Source organism: Pholcus phalangioides, unplaced genomic scaffold, assembly GCF_987345545.1.
Source record: "Pholcus phalangioides strain wild (caught in Gottingen) unplaced genomic scaffold, Ppha-v1.0 ptg000010l_1, whole genome shotgun sequence".
NCBI classification, from domain to species: domain Eukaryota; kingdom Metazoa; phylum Arthropoda; class Arachnida; order Araneae; family Pholcidae; genus Pholcus; species Pholcus phalangioides.
Genome location: NW_028301603.1, coordinates 18995925 through 19022853, shown reverse-complemented (window position 1 = coordinate 19022853; position 26929 = coordinate 18995925). Strand labels below are relative to the sequence as shown.

At 36.0% G+C, this 26929-nt stretch overlaps 1 protein-coding gene across 4 annotated transcripts in view; it reads left to right on the top strand.

Annotated features, from left to right (window-relative positions):
* Positions 1-26929, top strand: part of LOC149081052 (protein Obscurin-like) — a 171191-nt gene that overhangs the window by 63731 nt on the left and 80531 nt on the right. For 2 of the 4 annotated variants that reach the window (XM_089237817.1, XM_089237815.1), the window contains 16 exons: positions 2860-3035; positions 7498-7564; positions 8790-8911; positions 13483-13609; positions 15303-15478; positions 15619-15724; positions 16442-16614; positions 16764-16869; positions 18539-18717; positions 19128-19236; positions 21018-21214; positions 23034-23139; positions 23238-23422; positions 23590-23704; positions 25235-25416; positions 26686-26800. In XM_089237817.1, coding sequence (XP_089093943.1) covers positions 2860-3035; positions 7498-7564; positions 8790-8911; positions 13483-13609; positions 15303-15478; positions 15619-15724; positions 16442-16614; positions 16764-16869; positions 18539-18717; positions 19128-19236; positions 21018-21214; positions 23034-23139; positions 23238-23422; positions 23590-23704; positions 25235-25416; positions 26686-26800 — 2241 coding nt within the window. Of the gene's footprint in view, positions 1-2859; positions 3036-7497; positions 7565-8789; positions 8981-13482; positions 13610-15302; positions 15479-15618; positions 15725-16441; positions 16615-16763; positions 16870-18538; positions 18718-19127; positions 19237-21017; positions 21215-23033; positions 23140-23237; positions 23423-23589; positions 23705-25234; positions 25417-26685; positions 26801-26929 lie in introns of all 4 variants that reach the window. The other 2 variants (XM_089237816.1, XM_089237814.1) reach the window with 1 other exon arrangement.

Here is a 26929-nt window from a genome sequence, read left to right as displayed (position 1 = left end):
AAATATCCTTTGCTTTTCGTTATAATGTGGTTTTAACCTCCCTCAAGACCAGAGGAGATTTAAATGAATCCCATCTCGTAGGTCGGAGGAGATTTAAACGGAATCGTCGGTTTTTTGCATATGTTTGTTTATTTATTACAGTAGAATCCCGTTTTAACGAATACCATTATAGCAAAAATATCGTTTTAAAAACACTTTTTGTAATCCCCCCAAATAAGTATATACAGAAACAATGCGAAGACCTGGAAGTCCTTTATAACGAAATTTCTCTATAACGAAGTGATTTCTCCGGTTTCTTGGAGTTCGTTATTACGGGATTCAACTGTATATAGTGTCATTTGTATTTCCTAAAAATTTATATGATATTTTCTTTTGTAAAAATATATTTTCCTCTTCACGCTACCAAAAATCGGAAACCTTAAGGAACAAAATTTATTTCAAAAAATTACCGTTTTGACTAAATTTTTCCTACACAGTCCGTAAAATGTTCTTTTATCTGCCGTTGAAAATACGTAGTCAAGTATTTTACGCTACAAAAGTATTGCATTACATTTTTTTTTCTTTTTATTGAGGTCTGGCCTCAATATACTGAGTACGTCGCTTAACGTTGAGGGGTTAAAAAAAGTTGACTTTAAGAATAGCAATCTATAAAATTTGGCCTTGAAAGATTTTGAACTGAAAAGTGATCTAGAAATTTAAAGTCATGACATAGTTTAAAATTACAAAATCTGCTGAGGATATTTGAGATGATACAAACGAGGATGAAACGCTTGAATCAAATTCACCAGAGATCACTAGTAAACATCCCATGTTAACGTGGATAATGCCATCAAAATTGTGATTGGAGAAAATGGTCTTAATGAATACAGTATAGAATACAGTATTTTTTGGCTTGCTACAGCAATTTTTACAGAGGAAATGAAGAATGCTTTGACCTTTGAAAACCAAACACACCCCGCTTCCCATCTCATTGAGATATCGAAGCGTTCCTGGAGGATGGGTGTGTGGAAATTTTATTAAATATCTTCAGAATAATAAATAAAAATATTACATATAGTTTGCACATATAAATTCACATATAATCAATGTTCGTCAATGGACGCATCATAATATACGGAGGGAGAAATTAAAAATCATCAGTAAAATCTACATCATAATCTTCTGAAAGTTCTTGATTCCATCCGAAGATGAACATTCTGGCGTCCATGCGCTCTAAACAGCGTCCCTTGACACTGTGGTCATAGCTTTGTTGAGGTACATTCTCGAAGAGTCCGTCGGTTCGTAAAATCTCACCGATGATTGTCTCTGGAATAAAATCTCAATTTACAAGTTGATTAGATATTCGTCAGTACGAAATGTCGATAGGTGCAACGTCGCTTAGCTCTCAGTAGATGGGTTTCATCGACGAGGACGCAGATCGTATATTCTAGTAGGGTCCGGACGAAAGTACCAAATTGGTACATAGTCGTCATCAGCACCTCGTTTACGCTTCGTGCCAACCCATTTGGTATGGATATGATGAAGATTTTTGTCCAGGAATTGGATCAGCTGGCGAAGTCGACCGAAGTTCATTGGGCTCTGAAGTACGCGTCGCTTCCAGCGAAGCTTTCCATTATCCGGAACGTAGCCGAAATGGAACTGTTTAGTGTGCGGGCAGGAATTCAGATAATGCTGTAATGTCCCGACTTGACCACAAAGACACTTGTCATTGTTGGACTTTTTAAAACGTTCTAAATATACTGGTAACGGACCATGCTCTGTAACCATAATAATCTTTTCGCGCGACCAAATGAAAGGATGCCAGCGAACATGCCGTTGAATTCTATATGCGTCCTTCTTAACGTTACGATCCCACTGTGCTTGCCACTTTCTCAACAGCTCACTCTTTAATGGGTATTTGACGTGGCTGCGTGGCAGTAAGTGTTGTTCCTCTGTGGTCGAAATAGTGGCATCCTTGGCCAGACGATCACCCATCTCATTACCTGTAATTCCTGTGTGAGCTTTAACTCATATTATACGAATCGAATGATGGGAGTAAAGTAGCTGTCGAATCCTACGAATATCATGATGTGTTGAGAGGGGATCGCAGATAGGCAAGAAGCGCTATTTGAATGTATAACCACCGGGGAGCTTTGTTGCGAGGCCCAGATGACCGCATTCAAGATTGCATATGCCTCCGCCTGGAATACACTTGCACCCTGCGTCAGAATGCTGCCTGTCAGCTGAATCTTAACTGTTATATTTAAAAACTCACCAGCTTATCAGCATCCCAGGCTTTTCAGGAGACCAAAAGATCCACTCACCAGAACCAATCCATACCAACTGAGGATAGTTGGAAGTAATTGTATTAAAACTAAGTTCATTCTGCCAGAGTAAATTTGCAGATTAATTTATATAATTTTGAGCAATTAAATTAATTTACTCATAAAAAAAACTATTTAGTTTCTGTGAGGTAAGTTTTTTTTTGTCTTCCTGAAGAAACTTCCCCTCTCTCTATACATCTCACCATTATTAAATTCAACTCACTTTGCTTGATTTCGTCTTACGTGATCATTTTTCTTAACTAATCAGTTATGTAAAGCGAGGGCCACCTATACTTATGGTTCTGACCAATGTTCCCTCTAAGCTGTGTGCTCACACAGCTGTGTGTATTCAAAATCCCAAAATTTACCGTTGGTGAAAAAGGCACATTGTCTTGCCGTGCACAGAAGAAACAGGTCAGTGCACATAAAATAAAAATTAGACGAAACGTTGGTTCTGAGGCAAAACTGTTCGTTTCATTCTTTTTAAACTCTGATGTATAATTCACAGAATAATCTCTTAAAATCTGAAAATGTAATGTTATTTTGATTTTTGTAGTTATAAAGATGACAAGGAAATAAAATCTGAGGGCAGACTTCGTTCACTCAAAGAATCTAAAGAATGTTACGAGCTCGTAATTGATAAGGTCAAAGAAGAAGATGCTGGGAAGTATTCATGTACTGCTGTGAGCAGCAGTGGAGAGATTGTCAGTTCTTGTAATGTCACAGTCGCAAGTAAGCAACCTTTACAATTTTAATCATTCTACATTTGCAAATGAAAAATATTATTTTTCTCACTTTAGATAGACATTTTCCTTTATTTAAAATTTTTCAAACACAGTTACAAAACATTTAGGGGCTAAGCAAGCTTGTAAGTCCACATAACAATAACCGATACATATCTGCCGGCATAAATGATAACAAAAGAAAAAAGAAAGAAACAAAAAAAAAAGGAAAAACCACATATATATATATATAACATCAAGAAATAAGTGGATTGGGGATTGGGTTTTGATTTTTTTTGGCGCAAGGACCAATTTGGTCAAACTGCACCATAACAAATCCACTCTATAATATAAAATCACAAACTCGAAAAGGGCCTGTTTCTAAGCAACCGAAATTAGTGACGATTTTATGTTACGGAAATGGGTGACGGAAATCTGTTACGTTTTTGTGTTACGGAAGTCGGTTACGATTTTGGGTCAAATATTCATTTAACTGTAGCACATATCGGGACCCATTTGACCCACCGGGCCATGTTAAGTGCATGTACAGAGATGCTCCTACATCCGACAGCAGAGCCCTTAGGCTGGAATTTAGATGTGTTGATACAGAAATTAGATGGCGAGCCCCCAAACCAGATTTTCAGGGGCCCCTCTGTGGTTAATTTATAGTGTGAAAAATCGTTGTGGCCCCTGTCAGCCCTGCCCTTGTAAGGGAGGGGGGGTCATGCCGAGAGGTATGTATATGTATAATATACATACCCTGCGTGCTTCCAACACACAGGGTCGGGGTACCCGAGGGGGGGGGATTGCACGTATAAGTTAAAAGTTTTCATTTCCAGGGGCCCTTGATGGATCTCATGGTTTTCTTGCTGCTTTAACGTTGAAAAATTTGCGATAGCGGAAGCAAAAGATATATACAGTCTGGGGGGCCCCATAAAATTTGTGAATTCGGTCACGGGTAGTTGCGTGGGTGGGCCTGGATTTTATTCATTGGTAAAACGAATACAAATGAAAATTTTTCATGGCACTCGCACCGGGGGAAGATCGACAAGCTTCCAAGTCGGGGGCCCCATGTTTATAGGTTTCATTTTGGAGGCCCTGGATGAATCTCATTCTTTTCTGTTGTAGAATTTGCAACAGCGGAAGCCCGAGATAAAGCCAGTCTGGGACCCACTAAAAATCTGCGTATTGTGTCCCCGCTACTGGATGTGGGGCCCTGGATTTTATTCGTTGTAAAATTGATAAAAATGAAAAATTTTCGTGGCCCCTCACAGGAGGGTGTCTGACAAACTTCCAAGTCAGGGCTCCATGGAAATGTTGGCAGGTTCTAATTCGGTGCCCCTGGATGTATCGCATTGATTTTTGTTGTTTAACATTGTAAAATTTGCAACACATCGGTAGCCCGAAATATATCCAGTGTGGGGCCCCACTAAAATTCAGCGAATTGAATCTGGGGACCCCCATGGGGAAGTTTTCTGGGGATACTTGATGAATCTCATTTGTTTTTTGTTGTTTTATTATTATTTTTTTATTAAAATTCGCTTCTTCAGTAAGCTGGTGCTTTCACACGTCCCTTTCCATAGCACGCTGATGAAGTGGGACGAAATAAACAAGATATGTTGTGAAGAGAAGTGGTGGCGGGGGGGGGGGGTAGCCGCCAAAGTGATTATATAAAAATAAGAAAAACTCCTTTTGTGTGTGTCATGTCAAAAAAATTAAACTACGCATGATAAAAAGCAACGTGAAACGTAAAACAATGACATGAATTGTAAAATGTGAGCTGCATCGCAGTGGTCAGATAAAATGTCACGAAGTGAAAGATGACTGACCAAAAGCGGTCGTAAAATGATGACGATGATGTGAACAAGTAAAAGCATGAGCAATGGTCAAATGGACTTTGACAATGAGGGCACTGTGGTTGACTCTCCCGTAATAACAAATACGATTGCGTAAGGCGACTGTGTCCTATGCGTAACCGGGCAAGCAGAACTTCCTCCTTTCGGTTAGTTCTGCAGCTCGAACGCCAATGGCCAAGTGTGGGCTTGATGGCATGTCGTTTATTATTTATTTGATTGTTCCAATCAAACCCTGCCAGCGGCGATGCATCACTTCTCGGAGGATTGAGAGGTGGTCACTGGCAGGAGAAATAATTGGAAACGGGAATGGAGTTGATAGACAAAAAAAATTGGCATTTAGCAGAGTGAGATAAGAGAAGATTACATTGCAATATCAAATAGATAATTTAAGTTTTTTTGAGTTAACAACCAAGATTTTAAATTGATAGAAAAGGATGTACATGAATATTATTCACTTATTAAATGAGGAAGTAAATTAAATATTTTTTGGGAGCTAAATAAAGGAAAAATTTTTGGAAACGAGTTTTATTTGGCCGTGGTACCTGTATAGTATGACGCCTAAATTGTATTCCAGATTTATGTAATTTCAGATTGAGGTGGCCCACTTCTTTTATAAAACATTTTAAACTTTTATAAATGTTGTAGAGGGAGTAACTTTAATTGATTGAAAAGTGGAAATGTATGCGTGAGTCTATTTTTACTCAGAATGATACGGATGAAGGACTTCTGTGTGACAAAAAAGTGAAGAAAGATTGCTGAAGTATGTCCCACCCCAACATGTAATGCCGTAACTCAATCTAGATTCTACTAACGCAAAATAAAGCAGTTTTAAAATGGATTAGGAACATTTATTCCTGATAAAATAAAATTTCCTAATGTTGCGATTTAATTCTACACTCAAATACGTAATTAATATGTGTTTTCCAGGATATTTGAATCTAAAAAAAATCCCTAAATATTTAAAGGTGTCTACTCTATTTACAACTGTGCACATACAATCCGAGATACAGCCATCTGTCACACTATGATATTTTAGGACACCAAAATCATCGAAAGTACCAGAACCAAATAACATATATTTAGTTAGATTTCCCTTTTATGCTTATATTGTCATAATCGGTGCAGATACGAATCGGATTCCTGATAAGCATTGGTAGATAGTACAGCCCCTGTTTCGCAACTTCCTTGGCCTACTTGAGAAGTATTTTATTCTGCTGCGTGAGGTACTCGTTGATGAACACTCGCTGTTTTTCCGAGAAGGTGCCATGGATGTGTCTTTCGCCATCAAATGCATTTTTCGTGTAAAGGACATTTTGCGGTAATGTAGGCATCCCGAATGTCCCGTGAACGGAATTATGCAATGATTTTATCAGGTTGTTGGTCACCATAGTTTCTGATCCGGTGCGTGACACCAATTTCCATCTCCGATACATCAATTCCAGCTTTCTGTCCGATCGTGGATACGATAGTCTTTACATTTTCATCTTTCGGAAATGCATGGAATTCTAGAAATCTAAACATTCCGATTCCGGCAATACTGTGACAGGTCATTTAGTTGGCGCATTAAGTCACTTACTTGAACCTCCAACAATGCCTGATTCCGAGAAAGGGATTCTTGTTTTGAGCATATTTCATCGATTGACACTTGCAATTCGTGTATTTGACTACGGTAGATCTCGATTGACTCGACTTCATTTCGTCCAGCTTTTACGAGTTGTCTTTGATCTCCTTCAAAATCTCCGTCTTGAAAGCCGCAAACATTGATTCCAATCTTGAAAGTATCGCAGTTTCGAAAGACCTGCAGAAATCACACATCCATGTATTTTCCCGCGAAGTCGTTTGCTTTGAAGTACCGGTAATGCCAGTGCATACGAAATGGAAACTGGCCACAGTTTCCTGTGCATTTTGTCAAATCTTTCATATTTGCTGTTAGACTTGCACAAACTACAGTTTCCCATTCCTTACAGTTAACTCGTTTAATAATAAAATAAAATATCCTAAATTTAATAAATAAATCAATTTAAGTCAATCAAATAGGAAGAAAACGAGAGACGTGAAATAAACGTGGTCCTACTTCATGCACCACCTAGCGGATCTCTTCTAGTTCCGCATAAAAATCTGCATTAGAGTCCAAGTAATTAATAACTAATTAGTAATTTTTAGTAATACTATTAAAAAGTAATTACATAGTTATATATTGATTTAAGATATGAGAAACACGGTAGCTCAGGTCGATACAATGCTCGCCTGAAATACCAAAGGATGCTTAGAGGTGTCACGAGTTCCGTACCTGATTTATCCTTATCAAAGTTTTCTGACGCGGACGTACTACGGCAACATGACCACAGAAGAAGATTGCTACTATGCAGCAAAAGTGCAAAACACTGCTGTTCGGAATTGCCAATGAATTGAAGGTCCCGGTCTAATTAGCCCTCGTGTGCAGAAAATGACGGAGGTGTAACAAGCATTATCAATTTGGGGGAATATTTAAATTTTCTTAATAATTTCGATTTTTTGTGGAAAGAGCATAGGACATATTGTTTAATGAGGGCATATTTAATTTGCTATTTTAATTTCATTGCTGCTCTGACCGTTTGTAAATGTTCATTCATCCAGAACCAAAGGACGTCTTCATTGAAACTGGAAGTGCAACACCTGAGGTGACAGATGTTGACCAAATGTGGTAAGAGTTTGCTTCATTTCCTTCATTTTCATTTCATCCTGAAATAAAAGAGTATGTCATGATTCATGAGTTCATATTTTGTAATCGCAGTGAATTTTTTTCTATCTTAACTTAGAATATGTTTTAGACCAGGGACTTATATCCCAAATTTTTGTGGTAGGAGCTTTCGAAACGGGTCGTACAAATTTGATTACAATCCTGCACAACATCTAGTTGTTGTTTTTTTCAAATTCAATTGTTTTATCAGCTTTTGAATGAAAAAAAACATGCGGCTTATGCGACTTGTATGCATTTTTTAACCCGCAGGTGTCCGCAAAAGAAGGGTTTTACTGTATTTCGTTTTCTGAAGTGGGCGGTATTAAGTCTCGAACATTGAAATATATTTTGTAGGATATAATAAATTATACTATATAACATAATAGCATGCATCAGGGATATGAAAGATCAGTAAAATATATTGTTCTTTGCAATTGCAGTATTTTTTGTAAAGCAATCGATGTTGTACACTGAGTGGCCACTTTATTTTGACCACCTGACATTTTTAAGCAAATGAGCTATGGCGTCACACTGTTCTGTAAATTCGGGCATGTGAACATAATACTTGAACTCACACCTTCCAGTGCAGATTCGGTCGCGAATGTTTTTAGGGGACCAACAAAAACTTTTAAAAGGAACGAATATTTTTGATCAAACCTGTATCATAAAAAGCTACAAATGATTTGTATCTTTCACAGAATATTGTACTTGCATTGTGCAATACTTGTATGCATTTTTGTGAAAATAGCACATATATTCACATAGATATAAATATTTCTTATAAGAATTCTAATTTTCGTTCCATGTTTTTTACTCATAACATGTGGAGGTTTCAGCTAGTTTTTACAAAAACTTATAAAAACTTTACTAATATTAAAATGTAACAATTTAATATTCGATGAGATAAGAGCATCTCAAGTGAATTATTTTTAATTACGCATGTGCAAGAAATATCAATTTTATTTTTACATAGTTTCTTTGCCAGATACTGTATATGATGCAGCTTATATTAAAAATTCCAGTTGAAAGGTGGAATTTTTAATCTAGTTTTTGGCAGTATGTTAAAAAAATACGTCAAATTATTCAGATTGAGTTTGATATAACAGTTGCAACTTTTATTTTAGTTATTGACTAATTTAGCTATTTTCTGCATTATTCATTTTATGAATGTAAGTTTTAAAAATTTCAGGCAAAAAGATGGTGTCATTGGTGGGAAAGATGTCGAAGCAAGCGAAAGGTTTAAGGTTGAGATAGATGAAATGGAGGATACTGTCTCCCTTGTTTTCCAACATGTAACTCCAGATGATGCTGGTATGTATACCTGCGTTGCTAGTACGAGTGGGGGAAAGATTTCATGTAGCGCTGAACTTACTGTCCAAGGTGAGAGCTCATTTGACTAATAACCTTGCTATTGACTTTTTTTTTTTCCTCCAGCTTCTTTTGAAAACATTTTCCGATATATTATGTGGATTCACTTACCGTCGTACATAAGTGAAATAACCATATAATAAATTAAATTTTCTTGCTTATGTAATTTCTCTAATTTACATGCATTGGCTGGTACTATGAATTGGTACTGCATTATGCTTGTGAAATTCCTGCATTTTCATTCATTTCCTTGCAATTTGGCCTGTTTACTTTTCTTTTTTTCAAAGTCATTAAGTTGTGACAAGTTCCCATTAATACTATGCTTACTATTTCCCCCGTTTTGTTCACGATCACAGATATTTTTTGTGTGTTTTTATTACTGCCAATATGGACACTAATTGAGGACTGGAAATATAAAATGCAGCAAGAACCAAAAAAAAAAAATGTTTCAGTGTCAAAACGTAGTGAATGCCAAGGTTTTCAACCCGGAAAACAATGTAAGCGTCCAACTCACTCTAAGTAGTTCAAAAAACATGTTGATAGGTGTTTGCCTGAAACACTTATTTTTCACTCTCTAGTAAAATTTGCAGTTTGGAAACTTATTGTGTTTTCTGTTTTCAGTCTTCAATTATAAGAATCAATTTTGGGGACTCTAACAGGGAATTTTCGCAGGATTTTCATCTGCCAAAAGGAAAACTGAATCTAACAGCATCAGAAGACGGAAAATAGTGTCGGCGGGGCATACAAAAGTTACATAGTTATGCTGGAAATACAAACTCATGTGAACGAACCTCTTGACTCTTAATTTGGATCAAAATTTGTTAGCAAATAATTTTGTATCTGAAATCTCACTTATGTTTATTCTCTGAAAAATGATACTGTGTGTATCATGATACAATTGACACTCGTTATAACAATCCCCATCGGTCCACGGAAAAATGGACATAATATCAAAAGTTAGCTTCTGAAAATTATTTTATATTTTGGCGGAATTATTTCGTTGGAAAAATTCTAGTACTCATTTCATTATTACGTAAGCAATTGCGATGAAAATATATCTGGTCAGAAAATAATGATTATAATAATTAATAATTAATTACATTCACACACTTTATGTACCGAATTCTTCAATAACAAAATCACGGTCTTAACACACTTAAGAACAGATTTTTTTTGATTACTTTGTAGAAAAGAGTCAGGGCAGAGCTGAGTTTGGCCATTGTATTGGACTGAATTAGGGGTTACCAATCATCTTCCTATTAGATGTCATTTCATGCGTCCTCCTACGTTTCTGAAAATTTGCCTTTTTGTCCTCCTTTTCAAGTTTGCGGAATTATTTTTCACTTTTTCTGGGGAAACTTTTTTTTCTCTCTCTCCACTTTGAAACATATATTTCTTCATTGAAATGAGTGTTTTGTGTTTTTCCTTCATCCATGCATTCACCGATAGCCTTCGAAATTCTCAGAATTTTTTCTGTTTCTCCTTTTTTTTAGCAGTTCTGTTTTAAAGTTGGGGAAAGTTGTCGATGTCGCCGGTTTTATTGGTCGGAATAGTAGCGTCATCTATTGGGGGTATTTGGATAAGCGACGTCACTAAGGATTCGTGCGCGGACATCCTCTTTTCTCAGTTTTTGGATGTAGTAACCCTAGACTGAATAGTTTTACATTAATGTTCTTGTGTAATGATTGTGATAGTGCTGCCATCGATTTTTCAAACTATAAGTAAAGTGTAATGATTGAATATTTTATGGCTGTAGGCCTGTTGCTCTCTCTCTCTCTCTCTCTCGTGAGACTTTTTAACGAGGAGATTGGCTCAAAGTTGGAAACCACAGAAAACCAACTTCAGCCGACCACCACTGTTACAGACCGCTGGAGTTGACTTCCTGAAACCACTGCTACTCCTAATACTCAACCGAACATGCATCTCGTACGCATTCCTCTACCGAATTTCTAACGAATTGGCACACGCCGGAATGTGCATGTACGTGTTGTGAACCTAATGTAAAGTTTGTTTCTGTGTAATGCGTTTTATTCATAGTCAGCTATCTTCTGAAACCACTGCGAAACGTTAGGATGAAGCGAAGAAAACTCAGTGATATTTTTTTTTTAAATCGTCAAATAATCGGGAGTGACCTGCTCATTTTTTATTTCCTATCGTCTCCCTCATTTACCAGGTCCGTAACTAGGCTGGGACAACTGAGGCACCACCCCAGGTCCCCGGGCCAAATAGAGGCTTCACGAAAATGTACATTTATTTTGCATAATAATAACCCTTTCACAAAGCGACCCCAAGAAAAATTCTGCCCCGTGGTGCCAAGAAGGCACGTTACAGACATTTACACACTTTCAATGTCATAAGCTTCATCAAGTCCGTACGGGTTCATAAAAATGAGCGTCTACTGTATCTGGTTGAGCTGGAATATACACACTTTACTTTTCAGTAACAACTAAGAATTCAGTGTCTATTGTCTGTTATTTTGAAACAATCTATTTAGCAGAATCATTTTTCGAGTATTATCTGTTTTCTCCCCTAACCCTTCGAGGACCAAGGAACACACGTGCTCCAGTGTAAAATATTGATTGAACACACATGAATGAAGGTGGTTTTTTTTGAACTACACTCATTGCCATAAACATTTGCGCACCAAGAAATAATTGTGGGATCGAAACGAAAGTTGGCCTGAAGGTACACGTCGGGCAGATATGCAAATGATTAGAAATGCAGCGTGATTGCGCATTGCGTAATGCCACTAGAGGGCGTTGAACTTCGTTCTCCTTGGAGTATAAAACAGGTAAGCAGAGCTTGCTGGAGTGTATTTAATCGTTTGCAAAGGAAATGCTGAGGTAGACATGCCGTTACGCCGCCGTCGAAGACCATATGAGCAGTTGTCAGAGTTCGATAGGGTAAGAATCATCGGGATGATGGAAGCTGGGTGGTCAGCTCGGCGAGTAGCTCGTCAACTAGGCCGTTCTGATTTTACTGTGAGGAGGTGTTGGGACCAGTGGACAGAAGAGACGTCATTTACACGGCGACCAGGTTCAGGACGCCCTCGACAGACCAGTCGTCGAGAAGACCGTCACATCATCCGAAACGCACGCGTAGAGCCAACTGCCTCATTGGCCGCTATCCAGACACAGGCAGCAGCTTTACTACGGGCCCCTGTGTCTTCCCGAACCATCGCAAGGCGCCTGGCTGAAGGACATCTGGTATGTATCGCGGCGCCCATTACGTGTGCTGCCAATGACACCCACCCACCAACGGCTCCGTTTGGAGTGGTGTCGAGCACGACGGGATTGGACTGCAACGGAATGGAACCAGGTCGTCTTCAGCGACGAATCGAGATTCAGCGTGAGCAGTGATGACAATCGTGTTCGTGTGTGGAGGCCCCGTGGTGAACGCCTCAATCCTGCCTTCGCTTTACAGCGACACACCGCTCCCACAGCTGGTGTCACGGTATGGGGTGCCATTGCTTACGAAACACGGTCACCCCTAATATTGATCCATGGCACAATGACAGCCCAGCGGTACGTCCATAACATCCTTCAGCCACATGTGTTGCCACTCATGGCAGGGCTCCCAGGAGCCATTTTTCAACAAGACAATGCTAGGCCACACACAGCAAAGATGTCACAAGACTGCCTCTGCCACATTACCACCCTTCCCTGGCCTGCTCTATCCCCAGATTTGTCACCAATCGAGCATATCTGGGATCATTTGGGACGGCAAGTTGGACACCCTACGAGGTTGGTCGAACAAGAGGCGCATTTACAGCAACTGTGGAACGAGATGTCTCAGGACATTATACGAAACTCAATGCCCGCTCGTATCGCATCGTGCATTCGCGCTAGAGGGGGTCCAACAGAGTACTAAAACTTCTGTTCATCTGTACTTTTTTCTGCAATAAATGATCCTTTTTCTAGGATTATCTAATCACTTACTTATATCAACGTAGTACTTACATGTGTAAAATTTCGTTTCATTTTGACAACTTCTTCTGGGTGCGCAAATTTTTATGGCAATGAGTGTATTTTCGATCGAATACAGTAAATCTCTCTTTTTCGGACACCGGCGAGACAAAAAAATCCATCCTTAAAAGAGGGATGACCATTAATTAGGGGTTTGAAATGAATACTTTTATTATACACGGGGAATTATTATTTGGCCGTGAAAGAGGGGTGACCGCATCTGAAGCGTGTCCGTGAAGAGGGGTTCTACTGTATATAACCTGATGTATATTTTTGATCATCCGATCAATTTTGATTTACTGAAAATCGTATATTAGCATCAACTATCAAAAAACAGTTGCGAAAAAAATATTTTACAATTATTATTTATTTATATATATTTTTTGCAATTTATGATGTTTTGTGTTAAAGAGACACCTAATGAATTCATTTCAACACCTAAAAACTTTGTGCGACTCCATAAATTCTTGGGGTCCCGAAAGGGTTAAAAAAAGGCGTTTTTCAAACTTCCATTTCTTTAGTTACCATTGTGTGAATGTTTCACTTTAGGTGGCCTTCCAAGAGAGCCAGAGGCGCCAAAAGCATCTGCGTCTTCGAACAAAGTGGTCGCCAAAGCAGGCGGATCTGCTCTTCTGGAGTTGAATGCTACTGGATTTCCAAAACCAAAGATTGTTTGGTAAGTTGCCATGTAAAAATATGAGCTGCAATCAGGGCTAGAACTTGAGAGAAACAACTGCCCCAGGGGTGGTAGACTTAGAAGTGGGCAGCAAATCTAAGGGGGAAAATCTAAAAAAATGTTTTAAAATGATCAAATTTTACTGTGGAGGCAGGGGTAAAACCACATTTACACCCCCCCCCCCCAAAAAAATCCTAGTTATGGCGCTGAGCTGAATCACTCTCATGCTATCTGATATAAAAAAAATATATACAGGGTGCATAGCTAACAGCTTGTACCGCAATTTACTGGCGAACCGTTGATCTTAGAGAATATTTCCAATTAGAAAAAATATTCAAATAACGAGTGGATCTCAGATATGCATCATTCATGTTGCAAGGGGTTGTATAGTTATTAAAATAAAAATATCAATTTATTATACAAACACCCTGTGCTCATAAACCCAATTAGAAAGTTGTTGCTCAGTCTCTCCTGAGACTAAAGAAAGAAGATTCCTGGTTTCTAAAAGCAATATTCACTGAGATATTTCAATTCAAAGAATGGAGAGAGGTTGGCAAAATATAATACGATTTTTTAATTCTAATATTTCAGCTAATATTGCACTTGAAAACTATGAATTGTTTTTTCCTTGGCCTCAGTAGAGACAAGGCAAATATTTTTGAACTTGGTTTTTTAGCACAGGGTGTCCGTATAATAAGTCAATTTATTTATTTTGATAAATACACAACCCCTTGCATTGATGTATCTGAGGTCCACGTGTTATTTGAATGTTTTTTCTAATTGGAAGTATACTATTCGCCAGTAAATTGAAGTGCTAGCTGCTAGCTATGCGGCTTATAATATCATATACAGGGTGATTCAGAAAAGATAGGAAAAACCTTAAGAGTAATAGTACACACCAATACAAACAACTGTCATCAAAGAATGCATGGTCTAACAGTGTTTCTCAACCGAGCCCTGGCCTCATTCATACCGGGACGCGAGTGATTAGCGTTTCATTTTCCCCTATTCATTTTCCGTTGGTGATGTATTTAACCGGTTCTTCGACTGACAAAAATGAATGAAACCGGGCCGCGGGCTCGAAACGGTTGAGAACCGCTGGTCTGACATGAAACGCACACGCACTAGCGCGGTTCAAAATGGCCGCTCCACAAACGTTAAAACGGCATTCCTGTTGAAATTTATCAGGAGAAAGGGAACACCGTGCGTGCAAATGTAACCTGGGGAACTACGCTGAGTATTTTCATACTGAAATGCATGTCTGCTTTTTCAGTATTATTAAAGTGCGCCATTATCCCGTACGTCACAACTGTTAGAACGGTTGCAAGCTGGAATAACTTCACAGGGCTGTCATCTGCGCCTTTTATTCACTTGTGACGAAGATTTGCATACGGTTTCTTCCTCTTCCCCAGGCTACATTTGCATGCATTGCTCCCGATAAATTTTAACTGGAATGCTGTTTCAACGTTTGCGAATCGGCCGTTTCGAAACACGCTAGCGCATTTATGCCTCATGTTAGATCATGCATTCTTTGATGACAATTGTTTGTAGTGGTGTGTACTATCACCTCTTAAAGTTTTTAGTTTTTTCCATCTTTTCTGAATCACCCTGTAGATCTTTACACTATAGGCCTATGTGTGTTCCATGATTATCAAAACTTTTGTGAAACTTTATTCCTCATTGATATAATCAGGTCAAAAGACGGAGAAGAACTCGCTGCTGGTGTAAAATATGCGATGTTACAAGAGGATGAAGAAGCATTCACAATGGCTATCAAGAATCTCGTTCCAGAAGACAGCGGGAAATACTCTGTTTTGGCAAAGAATGAACTTGGAGAATCTGAAGTCGATTACGATCTCACAGTCACTAGTATGTAGTATTTTTCCATTGTTCCTTGCAATTTAAAACTAAATTCGTTCGTGGTTTTTCCCACCCTCTTTCTATGCTTTAATAATATATATATTAAGAATAAGAAACGAAATGTATATATACTTTTCCCCGTTTTTAAGGTCCACCTGCATTCACTAAACCAATGAAAGATATGAAAGTAAAAATTAATGAAGACGCCAAATTCGAAGTAGAAGTATCTGGCAATCCAGAACCAAATGTATCATGGTAAATATCATACGAATTTTCTTTTAATAGTAGTTTTTTATTCAACGCATAATATATATTCAAGTTTTTTATTGTTACTGTAATGAATCACATGATTCATTAGCAATGTTATTTGATGATGCATTGAATCAACAGATTTTTTGTAAACTACGTAGCAAACTTAGTGTGAACTAAGCATTAGTATGTAAAACTTATAAGCCCATAAAAAATATGGATGTCGAATACATATCTAAACTATACCAAAAATACGGCAACCCAATAGGAGTAATAAAGTACCAATAATTATGATAAAATATAGATATACTGCCCATAAAAAACAGTGCGTGTTATGTAAAATTTATAATTTATAACATATTGTAAAGTTTACATAACTTTTCAAGTTTATAAATATTTTATAGCTTTATAAGCTATTATAATTTATTCCAAGAGCTTGCTTTACATGAAATCAATCGATCTCAGTTTGGGCATGAAATATCATTTTTTGTATAGTTTGTGATGATCATCATAGTGTAAATGATCGCTATATCTATGATCAAAAACAACATTACCAAGAAAACTGAGTATTGGGGGAAAAACAGTTGTTTGAATTTGACACAATATTTAAAAAAATAGTTTTTAGTTTCATGAATACCAAAGGGATGAGATACTAGTTATGATGAAAGTTCAATAATATTTGATACTTTGGCCTAACATAGTTGTTGTTTCTTTTTTTCATAGGTCCAAAGATGGAGAGGTACTGACAGGGAATAATCATTTCAAAGTAGAAGAAGACGGAAGCACCAAGAGGCTGATAATCAACAAGGTAAAGGCTGATGATGCAGGCAATTACTCGTGTACTGCCAAAAGTTCAGAAGGCACACAGGCAGGATTTGGATCACTTCAAGTTATTTGTAAGTTGGATATTTTTCTCTGTGTAAACCCTAATGTATTTGAAGCACACACGTGTCTTAAAAAACTTTACCATGCATATATTTTACAGTATGCATATATTAAAAACAATTTTTTCATTTCATTCAATTTCATTTTTGTCAATTCTTAGCGCCACCAAAGTTTGTGCAAGGCTTAAAAGATACTACTGCGATAGCTGGAGAAGATGCTGTTCTGAAAGTTAAAGTTGCGGGTACTCCCAAACCAGATATAGATTGGTAAGAGCAGATTATTCTTTAAAATTTGCTATCAAACTCAATCTATAACATTGTCTTGGAATTTCTCAATCCTCAAACTTCATCATCAACCTCTGCAATGGTTATTACATTCATTTAAGAAGAGAAATTCCATTTTAATGTAAACAAAATTCCATTCACTTTTTGTGTTGTTTTTTTGGAGGAAGGGGCAAAACTTTACTTTTCTACTTACAGTCTAGTAATAAAATAGATAATCATTATCAAGGTATTACCTAACTTATTAATTTGCCGTTTGTCTATTAAGTAAGGCTGAGAATCGATTAAAATTTTTAACTGGTTAATCAAAAATATTCAATCGATCAACCAACTGATTGATCAAATTTTATTCAAATATTTTCCAATATTGATCATTTATATATCATAGTTTTAGTAACTATATAATGTCAATTGATTTTGCTGTAAGAATATATTTTATTTGTTTCCCGCAACCTATCCACTGAATGGAATTTTAAACAAATTTTTGAATAGATTAATAAATAAAGGCCGCCTGCTTGAACATACTATTTAATATGTTGAACATACTTGTCGTATCCTGGAGTTTCTTAACTTGGATCTTGTCTTCTTTTTTTTTTTAATCAGTTATTTTAGATTAGTCACTTATTTCTAAACTAATTTTTGATTTTCGTAATGTTACTTTTTTCCTTCGAAACCATTCTCAAACGGTACTGGTAGAGGAAAGGAGCTGATATTTCCCGAATAAGAAAAGTGCTATTCACAGAGGAATCAATAAATTTTTGTCTGGTCTTCTGGAACTCCCATCAAACTTAATTTGGAGAGAACAGAAATCTTCACCACTTTTTATTGAATCAACTTGTATTTTCCCATATCAAAACGTTTTTTAAATATGGTCACTTATCTGAAATGTCATGTATAGAAACATAATTAAAGACATCAATTTCAACGAATAAATGAAGTTGAGCTATTAACTTATAATAAAAAAAAATTTAATTAATCGAATTGATCGAGTTGGTTAACTCAACTAAAATTTTTAGCAGCAATTAGCCGATTCGATTAACCGGATCAGCCCTATTATTAAGTATTGATTTTATCAGTCTCAAGTTATGTAGCTGAATGTCTCAAGAGCTATTCTTATCTCTCATAAGAATTTCACAACTCAAGAAATAAATTGGTATTGTGTGTTAAGATATGTATTTTCAAAAGTTATCAAAAGTATATCAATTATTATGCAGCTATTTTGCTCATTGATTCATTCATTTGGGAATCAGATTTTGCACAAAGTATATTTTCCTATGCATTGTGTGTTCTTAAAAGAATTCAAACTATTGCAAACACACTTTTTTAAATCACGTACTATGAACAGCTCACACTTGTTACATATTCACGTATTACATGTTAACGGCCTGTGTGTAGAACACTTTGAACATGGAAATCCTTTAGTTTTCTTCAATACAAAGGATACTGTATTACAATTACACGAGTAACCGATTGACCGAACCGCGACAACCACCAACACTGAAAGTTAAAATCAAACTCCTTGAGAGAGAGTTTTCTCTTCCTAATTATCTGAATCATGTTTACATGCCTCAGAGAAAGAGTGCTACCACCTTGTGAACAGCTTACTCATTACAGTATAAAATTAAAAACTTGAAACTTTTTTTTTTTAATTCAGGATGAAAGATGGTTCAAAAGTAAAACTGGATGGAAGCCATTGTTCAGTGAAAGAAGAAGCTTCTGGTTACCAAAGCTTGATTATCAAGAAGACTACGTCTCAAGACACTGGAGAATACACTTGCAAAATAAGCAATGAACATGGATCAGATGAAACAAAAGCAAAGGTTTCTGTTAGTGGTATGTGAATTGTCAGGTATTCACTTTTTTTGCAAAGCATGTAGTGGTAGCTCAGTCTGAACTCTGAAACATTCTCGATTTGTATAGTTTTGCACATTCATCTTTGAAACTCTCAAATCACGCATGGAATCAAACAATGCACAATGCATAAACATAACATCCGCCATAATATATATATACTTTCTAGTGATTGATTTCCCGATAATAAATTGTTTCAATAACACGACACACATGGCACAGACTATGCTCTCATGCAAATATTGCAAACAAAACTTTTGAGCGGCTGCAGTAAAATTTGTTTATTTACATTCAAGTCTAAATCTGCCTATACAAAGTTAAAAAGTAGATGAAAAATATTACAACAGAAATACACACTGCCTAAAAATTAACTTGATTAACTTCTTTTACAGAAAAGCCAAACTTTTCTAAAGCTCTTGAAGATCGCATTGTCACTCTTGGGGAGAAAGACGTGGATCTGACTGTTCAAGTCACTCCAGATCCCTCATTGAAGATAAGATGGTGAGTTTTATTTGATTAGGAGAAAAATAATGGATGATATTACTTTGGCTTGGTGTGTTAATAAATGAAATTCATTTATGAAAAATGTAACCATTAGAATAAATGAGCAGGTGAATATTGAGACTTTCTTTATCGCTTTATGCAGGGGTTCTTAAAGTTTCTCCACCTGAGGCGCGCGCCCCTTTTCCCTATTTAATGCTTATCCACGAACTCCTCTGGCTCCCCCGAAGCTGTTTAACAAAGAATATTTTCGAAAACCTTTATCAGGGTCACCGCTCTGCGGCACACAGTTTGAGAACCCCTGGCTTAATGAATAATAAATCATTGTAAAGTACAAGACTTAACATAATATTTTGTTATTTTTTCCCCTCGGATTCGCTAATGAATAGAAAAATGTGTGAATAATGAATAAATATTGTGAATTCACTGGTAGAGCAATGCAAACGGGACATGGATAAACAAGGTTGTTATAATGATGTGAAATCTTTCAGCGACTAAATTAGGTGCATGTGAGCATGTACGCATGAAAAAATTATTAACAGTTCTGATTTACTTAGAGCTCTTTGACGTACCTGACCAACTCATCTGCCATCTTTGAGCAAACGCCTGATGTCAGTATTACGGCTACAGCCGAATGTATACATGCCAACCTTGGAACCAAGCCTCTCTGTAGCGGCAATGTTCATTGCTGGGAGGGGGAGGAAGGGGGGAAAATCAGAAATACTGAGAAAAAAAATTCCCAAAAAATTTTTTTGCGAAGCAGTTCCCCCAAATTTTTTTCTCATGTATTTTTGTTAAATTCAAATCAATTTTATTCAACTTTAGAAACAATTGTGAGTCTGACATTATCAAACTAGCAGTAATACCTATCTGTAATTCCGTATTTTATGGTAGAAATCCGTAGAAGCGTTGGAAATTCTGTATTAGTAAGCAAGTATGGCCCACAGTGGCTCTTAAATTTTTGTCTTCTAAGATTTCCTTTGTACATGTATCTCAGCTCCACAGAATAGTCTAACAAAGAACCGCTTTATGGTATTGAACATGCACACGTATAAATACTGGAGAACAATACCTTTGGCGCACACTTTGAGGACCACTGCTGCAGCCAATCACTGTTCGTTCCCTATCCTGTTCCTTTTTTTTATGATTTCTGATACATCACTTGTAGGGGCAAACCTGTTATACACTTGGAGATGGACGTCCAGTCTGCTGTCCTTTACAGGCACCTTAGATGGGTCCCTATGACTTAAAGTGTAATACTGGTGTGGTTTTTCACTGTTTTTTATATATCTGCAATTAGCAAATTACTACTTAGGCCGGGATTACACTATAAAAGTTTGATTAAAGTTCTTTTATAAAATTTTAAAATGCAACCAATAAGCTTATCGGTTGCATTTTCTCGAATGTGACAAATAGGGTTACTGATTTTTTTTTCGAATTTTGTAAAAGATCCTTTATCGAACTTTTAAAGTGTAATCACAGGCTTAAATTATAGAATCACAAAATTTTTATGATATCAAGAGCCTACCTCATCCGCTTGATCTTTTTCTAATTGAACATCACACATCGAAGTGAAACTGTTAGAAATTTAGGAATTTTCATAAATTTGAACTTTAGGTAACATGAAGAATGCAATTGTTATTTAATGGATTCAATTTTATTTCTTGTAATATGAGTCAAGATGATGAAAACTGATATTTTTTTTTATAGAAATATTTTAATATTTTACATCAATTCATTCGAAATTGCTTGATTTAAACAATGGTCATTAAATTCATTAGGTACATTGGCGATATGGAGATAACAGAATCCAGTAAATATGAATGCATATCCGAAGATGAAGATGGGAAATATTCCTTGAGGATCAAAGAAGTGACTTCAGAAACAGGAGGAAAATATGCTTGCAAAGCGAGTAATGAAGTCGGTGAAACGACCACCAGTTCCGTTGTAACTGTGAAGGAGTCAGAAGTAAAAAAATGTGAGTTGAAATTGTGATCAATGAATCTTTAATGTTTCGTGCTTAGAATTTTGAAATGTTTTCCAATCTAAGAAATGTTATTTTTCTAGCATTTGCTGAAGCATGCACTGATATGGCATGGTTTTGAGTACTAAACATGATTGATACTTTGACTATTTCCGAAAAGAAAGGAAGAAAAATCCTCCAAAAGACCACCTTGTTTTTTCCATGGAATTTTCATAGACATCACAGCTTACCTGTGAGACTGCTTGGACGGATCTAGAGCTCCCTGTTGGGAAGGGTGATTTTAAAAATTACTTGAAATTGGTCAGTAAATAGGATGACCATACGTACGGCAATTTATCCTCCGTTCCAGGACAGTCCCAGTGTTTTTCTGGTTTTTTTTTCTCCGACCGGATTTTTTCAAAAAATATCCCGGTTTTTTCCATTATTTTTTTCTTGAAGTTTTTATTTAATCAAAAGCGTTGATACATGTAGTTTCAACGGACTGATTGAATTCAATATTATCATACAGAAGTTTCGAAGATTTCATGAATTATCGCATTTCGCTGGGGGGGGGGGGGGTTTAATCACTCCCCATAGAACCGCGCCTGGACTGCACTCACTGGAATGAAGCCATGTAGAAGCGAAAATGTCAAATGTTTAAGGTCAATACTGTATGATACCTCGGCTAATGAACACCTCGGCTTACGAATTTTTCGGCTAAGACTTTTTCATGATTTTTTTGCCTTGGCTAGAAAACATTTTCATTGATATGGATGCGCAAACTAACATAAAACAGCCACGTCGTGTGCTGAATTTCAGTGTCAATCATCATCAGAGAATTACTGCCCCTCGAACCCTATTAAGTCAAGTCCACCTCAAGAATCGTTTTATCAGAGGTACCTCCACTTTTCTATCAGAAGGTTATGATACGTGTCATGTAAAATAAAAGATTCAGCTCATAAAAAATGCATTGAAAAAAAAAGGAGTCTATGTTTTCGGAACATGCGTTCTTTCAGTACAAGTCAGCATCAAACTGAACAGTCTGGTCACTCTAAGCGATTATCTCTTCTGCATCGGACACAGAAACGAGCAGACCAAATCACAAACGGATGAGGATACCTACGATCTCGAGTGGGTTGTGCCAACAACAGCTTTACTGGATAAGAGTTGCTGTGGTTGCATACATTGGTGTGAAATAAAAAGATCTTCAGAGTATCTCGTCTTCCTTCAAGTTCCCATTTATCCAATTTCGAAGCTTTTAATTTAGGCTTTGGTTAGTTTTTCGATTTCTTATACCGCTCCTTGGCGTTTTTTTAAAAAAAAGAACTTATCTCTGAATTTTGAGTATTACATAAAGTGAATAAAACGATTTTTCATAGAAACCAATGCATGGTAAATTGCATTTCAGCTAACGAATAGGATTCCGGAACAAATTGTCTTCTTTAGCCAAGGTATCATTGTATACTCGTGTATAAGTCTACCCCCCCCCCAATACACACACACTTTAGGACCACTATAAACAAAAAAACGGGGATGAAGATTTTTCCTTAACAAAACTGGCCCGTACATAAGTTGACCCTTTACCCAATTCTGGAACAAATTTGTGAACGAAACAATGTTGACTTGAGTGTATATGGTATACGTGAAATCCGGTAAATAAGAGATCTGCTAAAATCTTTCTGTACAATGTACACTAATCCAATAAATCTTATTTCATTTGCAAGCCATGATCCGGTTGATGAAATCCTTATAAATAAATCGAGCTATACATTTTTTTAAAATGAGTTTCTCTGAATTAAATATGACTATTTGCATTACCTTTTCATTACCACAGCTGCACCAAAGTTCTCAAAGAAGCTGAGTAATGTTGAGGTGACGGAGGGAGAGGATGCAGTTTTCAATGTAAAGATATCTGGAATCCCAAAACCAGAAGCAAAATGGTAAAAATTATTATTTATGTTATTTCTTTGATTATTTTATAATAGTTAAATGATTGATTACTGTATTCCAAAGGTTAAATCTCTTGCTTTGTTCATAGGACCAAAAATGATGCAGAAATTAAGATTGATACAAAGCATTTTGAGTACAAAATTGAGGATGATGGTGATTCCTTGACTTTGATACTCCACAAAGCCAAAAAAAATGAAGATGACGGCAAATATTGTTGCACAATCACAAACACAGAAGGCTCTGATACCACTGATTGCAAACTCACTGTCAATGGTATATTTAATTCAATTTCATACATTGTTATTTGCTGAATACCTCCTTATATAAACACGCATGAAACTTCATCATGTATTAAAAAGACAAATTATAAAAGAAATGTATATAAAAAGACAAATTGTGATTGAAATATAGATTAGAATCATTATTTTTTCAATTTTTAGAAAAAACAGAAAGTGCAAAATTTACTAAAGGATTGAACAACGTTGAAGTAACCGAAGGGGAGGATGTCGAGTTCACTGTAAAGTTTAATGGCAAACCTAAACCGGATTTTAAATGGTACGATTAATTTTATCCTTTGGATTTTTCTTGTATTATTTTTGTTACTGTTGTTTTTAATTATTTTATTTTATTTTTAAAATTCTGAAATGAATATTTAATATTGCTGGTCCAAGCAATGGGTTAACTCTATAACGTCCAAAACGGCCGAAGACAGCCCTAATAGGGAGTATGGATATGTTTTGGGTTTGTGAAGGGTGAGAAGAAAATGTGAAAGATTTCGTCAGAGAGAGAGAGAGAGAGAGGCAGAAACCCAGAAAACAAGTTTAAGTCTCATAGATGGGTGAGGAGAAAAAGAATAAAAAGAGAGAAAAAAAGATTAGCAAAAACTTGAACAAGTCTATGTTGAGGGGAAAAACCCACTGTAATGTGCAATCAATTAATCGCAGTTAAACGTTCAGTTGAGTAAATCAATTTGATAAATTAGATTATAAAATTCCATCAAGTTTAAGTTTTCTATTAAAATTTGCAAACTTCAATAACTAAACAAATTTTACTTGATTAAACTGTCAAAACCAGTTTATGTTTCTATGTATAAAATTTCAGCTCAGAATCATAGGAAATGTAATGATGAAAATCCTCTGGAAGGCCCATCAACATCCATTCATACTATGTATATGTTGTCCACGGAAGATATGGCTGATGTTTACAGGATGCCACAGTGTAATTTATTGCAAGAAAAGCAACATATAAAAAAACAAATATAGTAAATAAACGAGAAGATTACAGTTATTCGATTGCAATCAGTAGTCAATCAATCATCAAGGTGACTCATACCTCAACAATTTTGTATGACAAAGCAGTTCTGTCGATACGGTCACAAACTGCCCAGATAAAGAAGAAATGGAAAAGCCAAGTGTGTTTATTAACCACACCCCTGAAGAACCCGAGTAACCACTTTGTATACACTCCAACTATTTTCCAAAATGCAGGAAATATCGTATACAAAAGACAAATTTAACATTAATCAAAATGTGTCAGAGAACTGAGTTCTCAGAAGACGACACATGAACAGATACATATGTCTGATGCTTTACCTTCAAACGATCTTCAAACGTTTGTTTCCTAGGGCTCCTTTATCCGATTCTTAATATATCTGCGGCTCCCTGAAGTAGTTTATTAGTTATTTTCTCACACTTATAAAAAAAAATCATTTCAAAGCATATAAATAGACACACAAATTTATATCTCCAGCTCGTCATGACGCCCCTGAGACAAAGGTTAGCAATACCCTTAGGAGAGAGAGTCGTGGCACACACTTTGAGAAACACTACTTTACTCTATTCATCATATTCGTCTGTAAGGGTAGTTGATAGTCATGTTCACGCTTTTCCACGTGACATGTCAATTACAATGCTAGTCTCGTACATATTTAAAAGAAAACTGCTAGCATATTTTTCCCCCTGATTTCAAATTAAATTTAAAGGGAGTTTGAGATGAGATCATATTTTGCAATCTGATTTCCTGGAAAAAACTAGTTAATTAAATTCTTATAGAGAGAGAGGTTTTACATGATATTGTATTTGATAGGACTAAAGATGGATCAGATCTCACTATCGATAACAAACACTTTGAGTACAAAAAAGAAGAAGCCGATGATTCTCTCACTGTGGTATTGCACAAAGCTACAAAAGATGACAGCGGAAAATATTCATGCAAAATTACGAACTCATTGGGTTCCGATACCACTACCAGTGAAGTTAAAGTCACAGGTGATTATAATTTCACTTTCAATTGTAATAATAAGACATTATCATCATTGATCCAGTATTTACCATATTTGCTGGAGTATTAGACACGCCCCTTTTTTCATAAAATTTATGAAACACTTATTACTGATATGTATTATGTAGCCTTTTTATCATAGCAAATTCTAAGAAGAAATGTTATCTTATACATTTAAAAATAGCATTGTTTAAATTGATAATATTTGGTTGCATTTTTTTTTATACATACATAGCGCAGTATGAATTGCTAAAAGTTCACATGCCCAGTCAGGCATGTAACTTGAAATAACAGATGCTTGAAACGATATTTTACATCACCGCAAAAATAAGAAGAAATGTTATCACTGGATTTACTTCAAATATTAAATATATATATATATATATTTGCATAAAAGTGAAAAATAATTGCAACTTTTTTAAAAGAAAATCAAGATTTTGAGAGAATCACAAAAATTTGAAAGCAATGGTTGTGAAAAATAAATAAAACATTGATTTTTTTTAAATACCCATTCCAGGCATATGGTGGGGAAAAAAATACATGCTTGATCAATATTTTTACATACCTCTAGTATGTCGGTTAATACATTTGTTCAGCCCTGAAAATTTGTTCAGCCTTCATTATCAGTTTTAAAATTCTAGTTTGAATGCTACTAAAAATGTATATCAAGATGTTCTGATTATATATATAAGGGTCATATAATACATATTGGGTGATAAGGAAAAATTAAGCGTGTGTGTGTGTGTGTGTGTGTGTGTGCGTGCGTGCGTTCTCTAAAACGTCTTGAAAATTTGTCTAAAATTAAAAAACTCCTCAACCTCAGTTTTCTGAGCCTGGTTTAATATCATAATGAAACGGCAAGAAGCATGGCTATTTAGAATCAGCTTCATACTGTAGATATCGGTCTGATCACCATTTTCAAACACAATATCTTCGTTTTATGATCAAAATGATTTTAATACATTCCATCTTTTAAGATTTTAAATGAATAGAAACTTAGAATCGGTTCAACTTCAACAGATGTGGTTGAGGTATTTTCCTCCAATTTCGTGATAGAAATGTCTTTATTAATTTTACAGGAGTTTTTCTTATTTATTTCCGATATGAATAATATATGTATCTTTAGTATATTTCTCATGTTTCGATTCGTATAACCATGGTATTGTTTTCCTTAGCTACTTAAACTTGTTTGTTTTCAGCATAATCTATTTATTCAGCTGTTAAGAGAAATGAAAATAATCAGTTTTTCATTTCAGAAGAAACAGAGGTTGTGAAAATTATCAAAGGTCTCACAGATGTAACAGTAAAGGAAGAGGAAGATGTTGAATTCACTGTACGTTTTAAGGGAAAACCAAAACCCACAGCAAAATGGTACGCATTGTAAACATATTAATTGTTTAGTTTTAAAAATATTTAATGATTTGTTCTAATTTGATTATTTCGTACAATTCTGGTCACGATACTGGGTTCCATGGAATCATCCACCCTTATGTCCAAGTC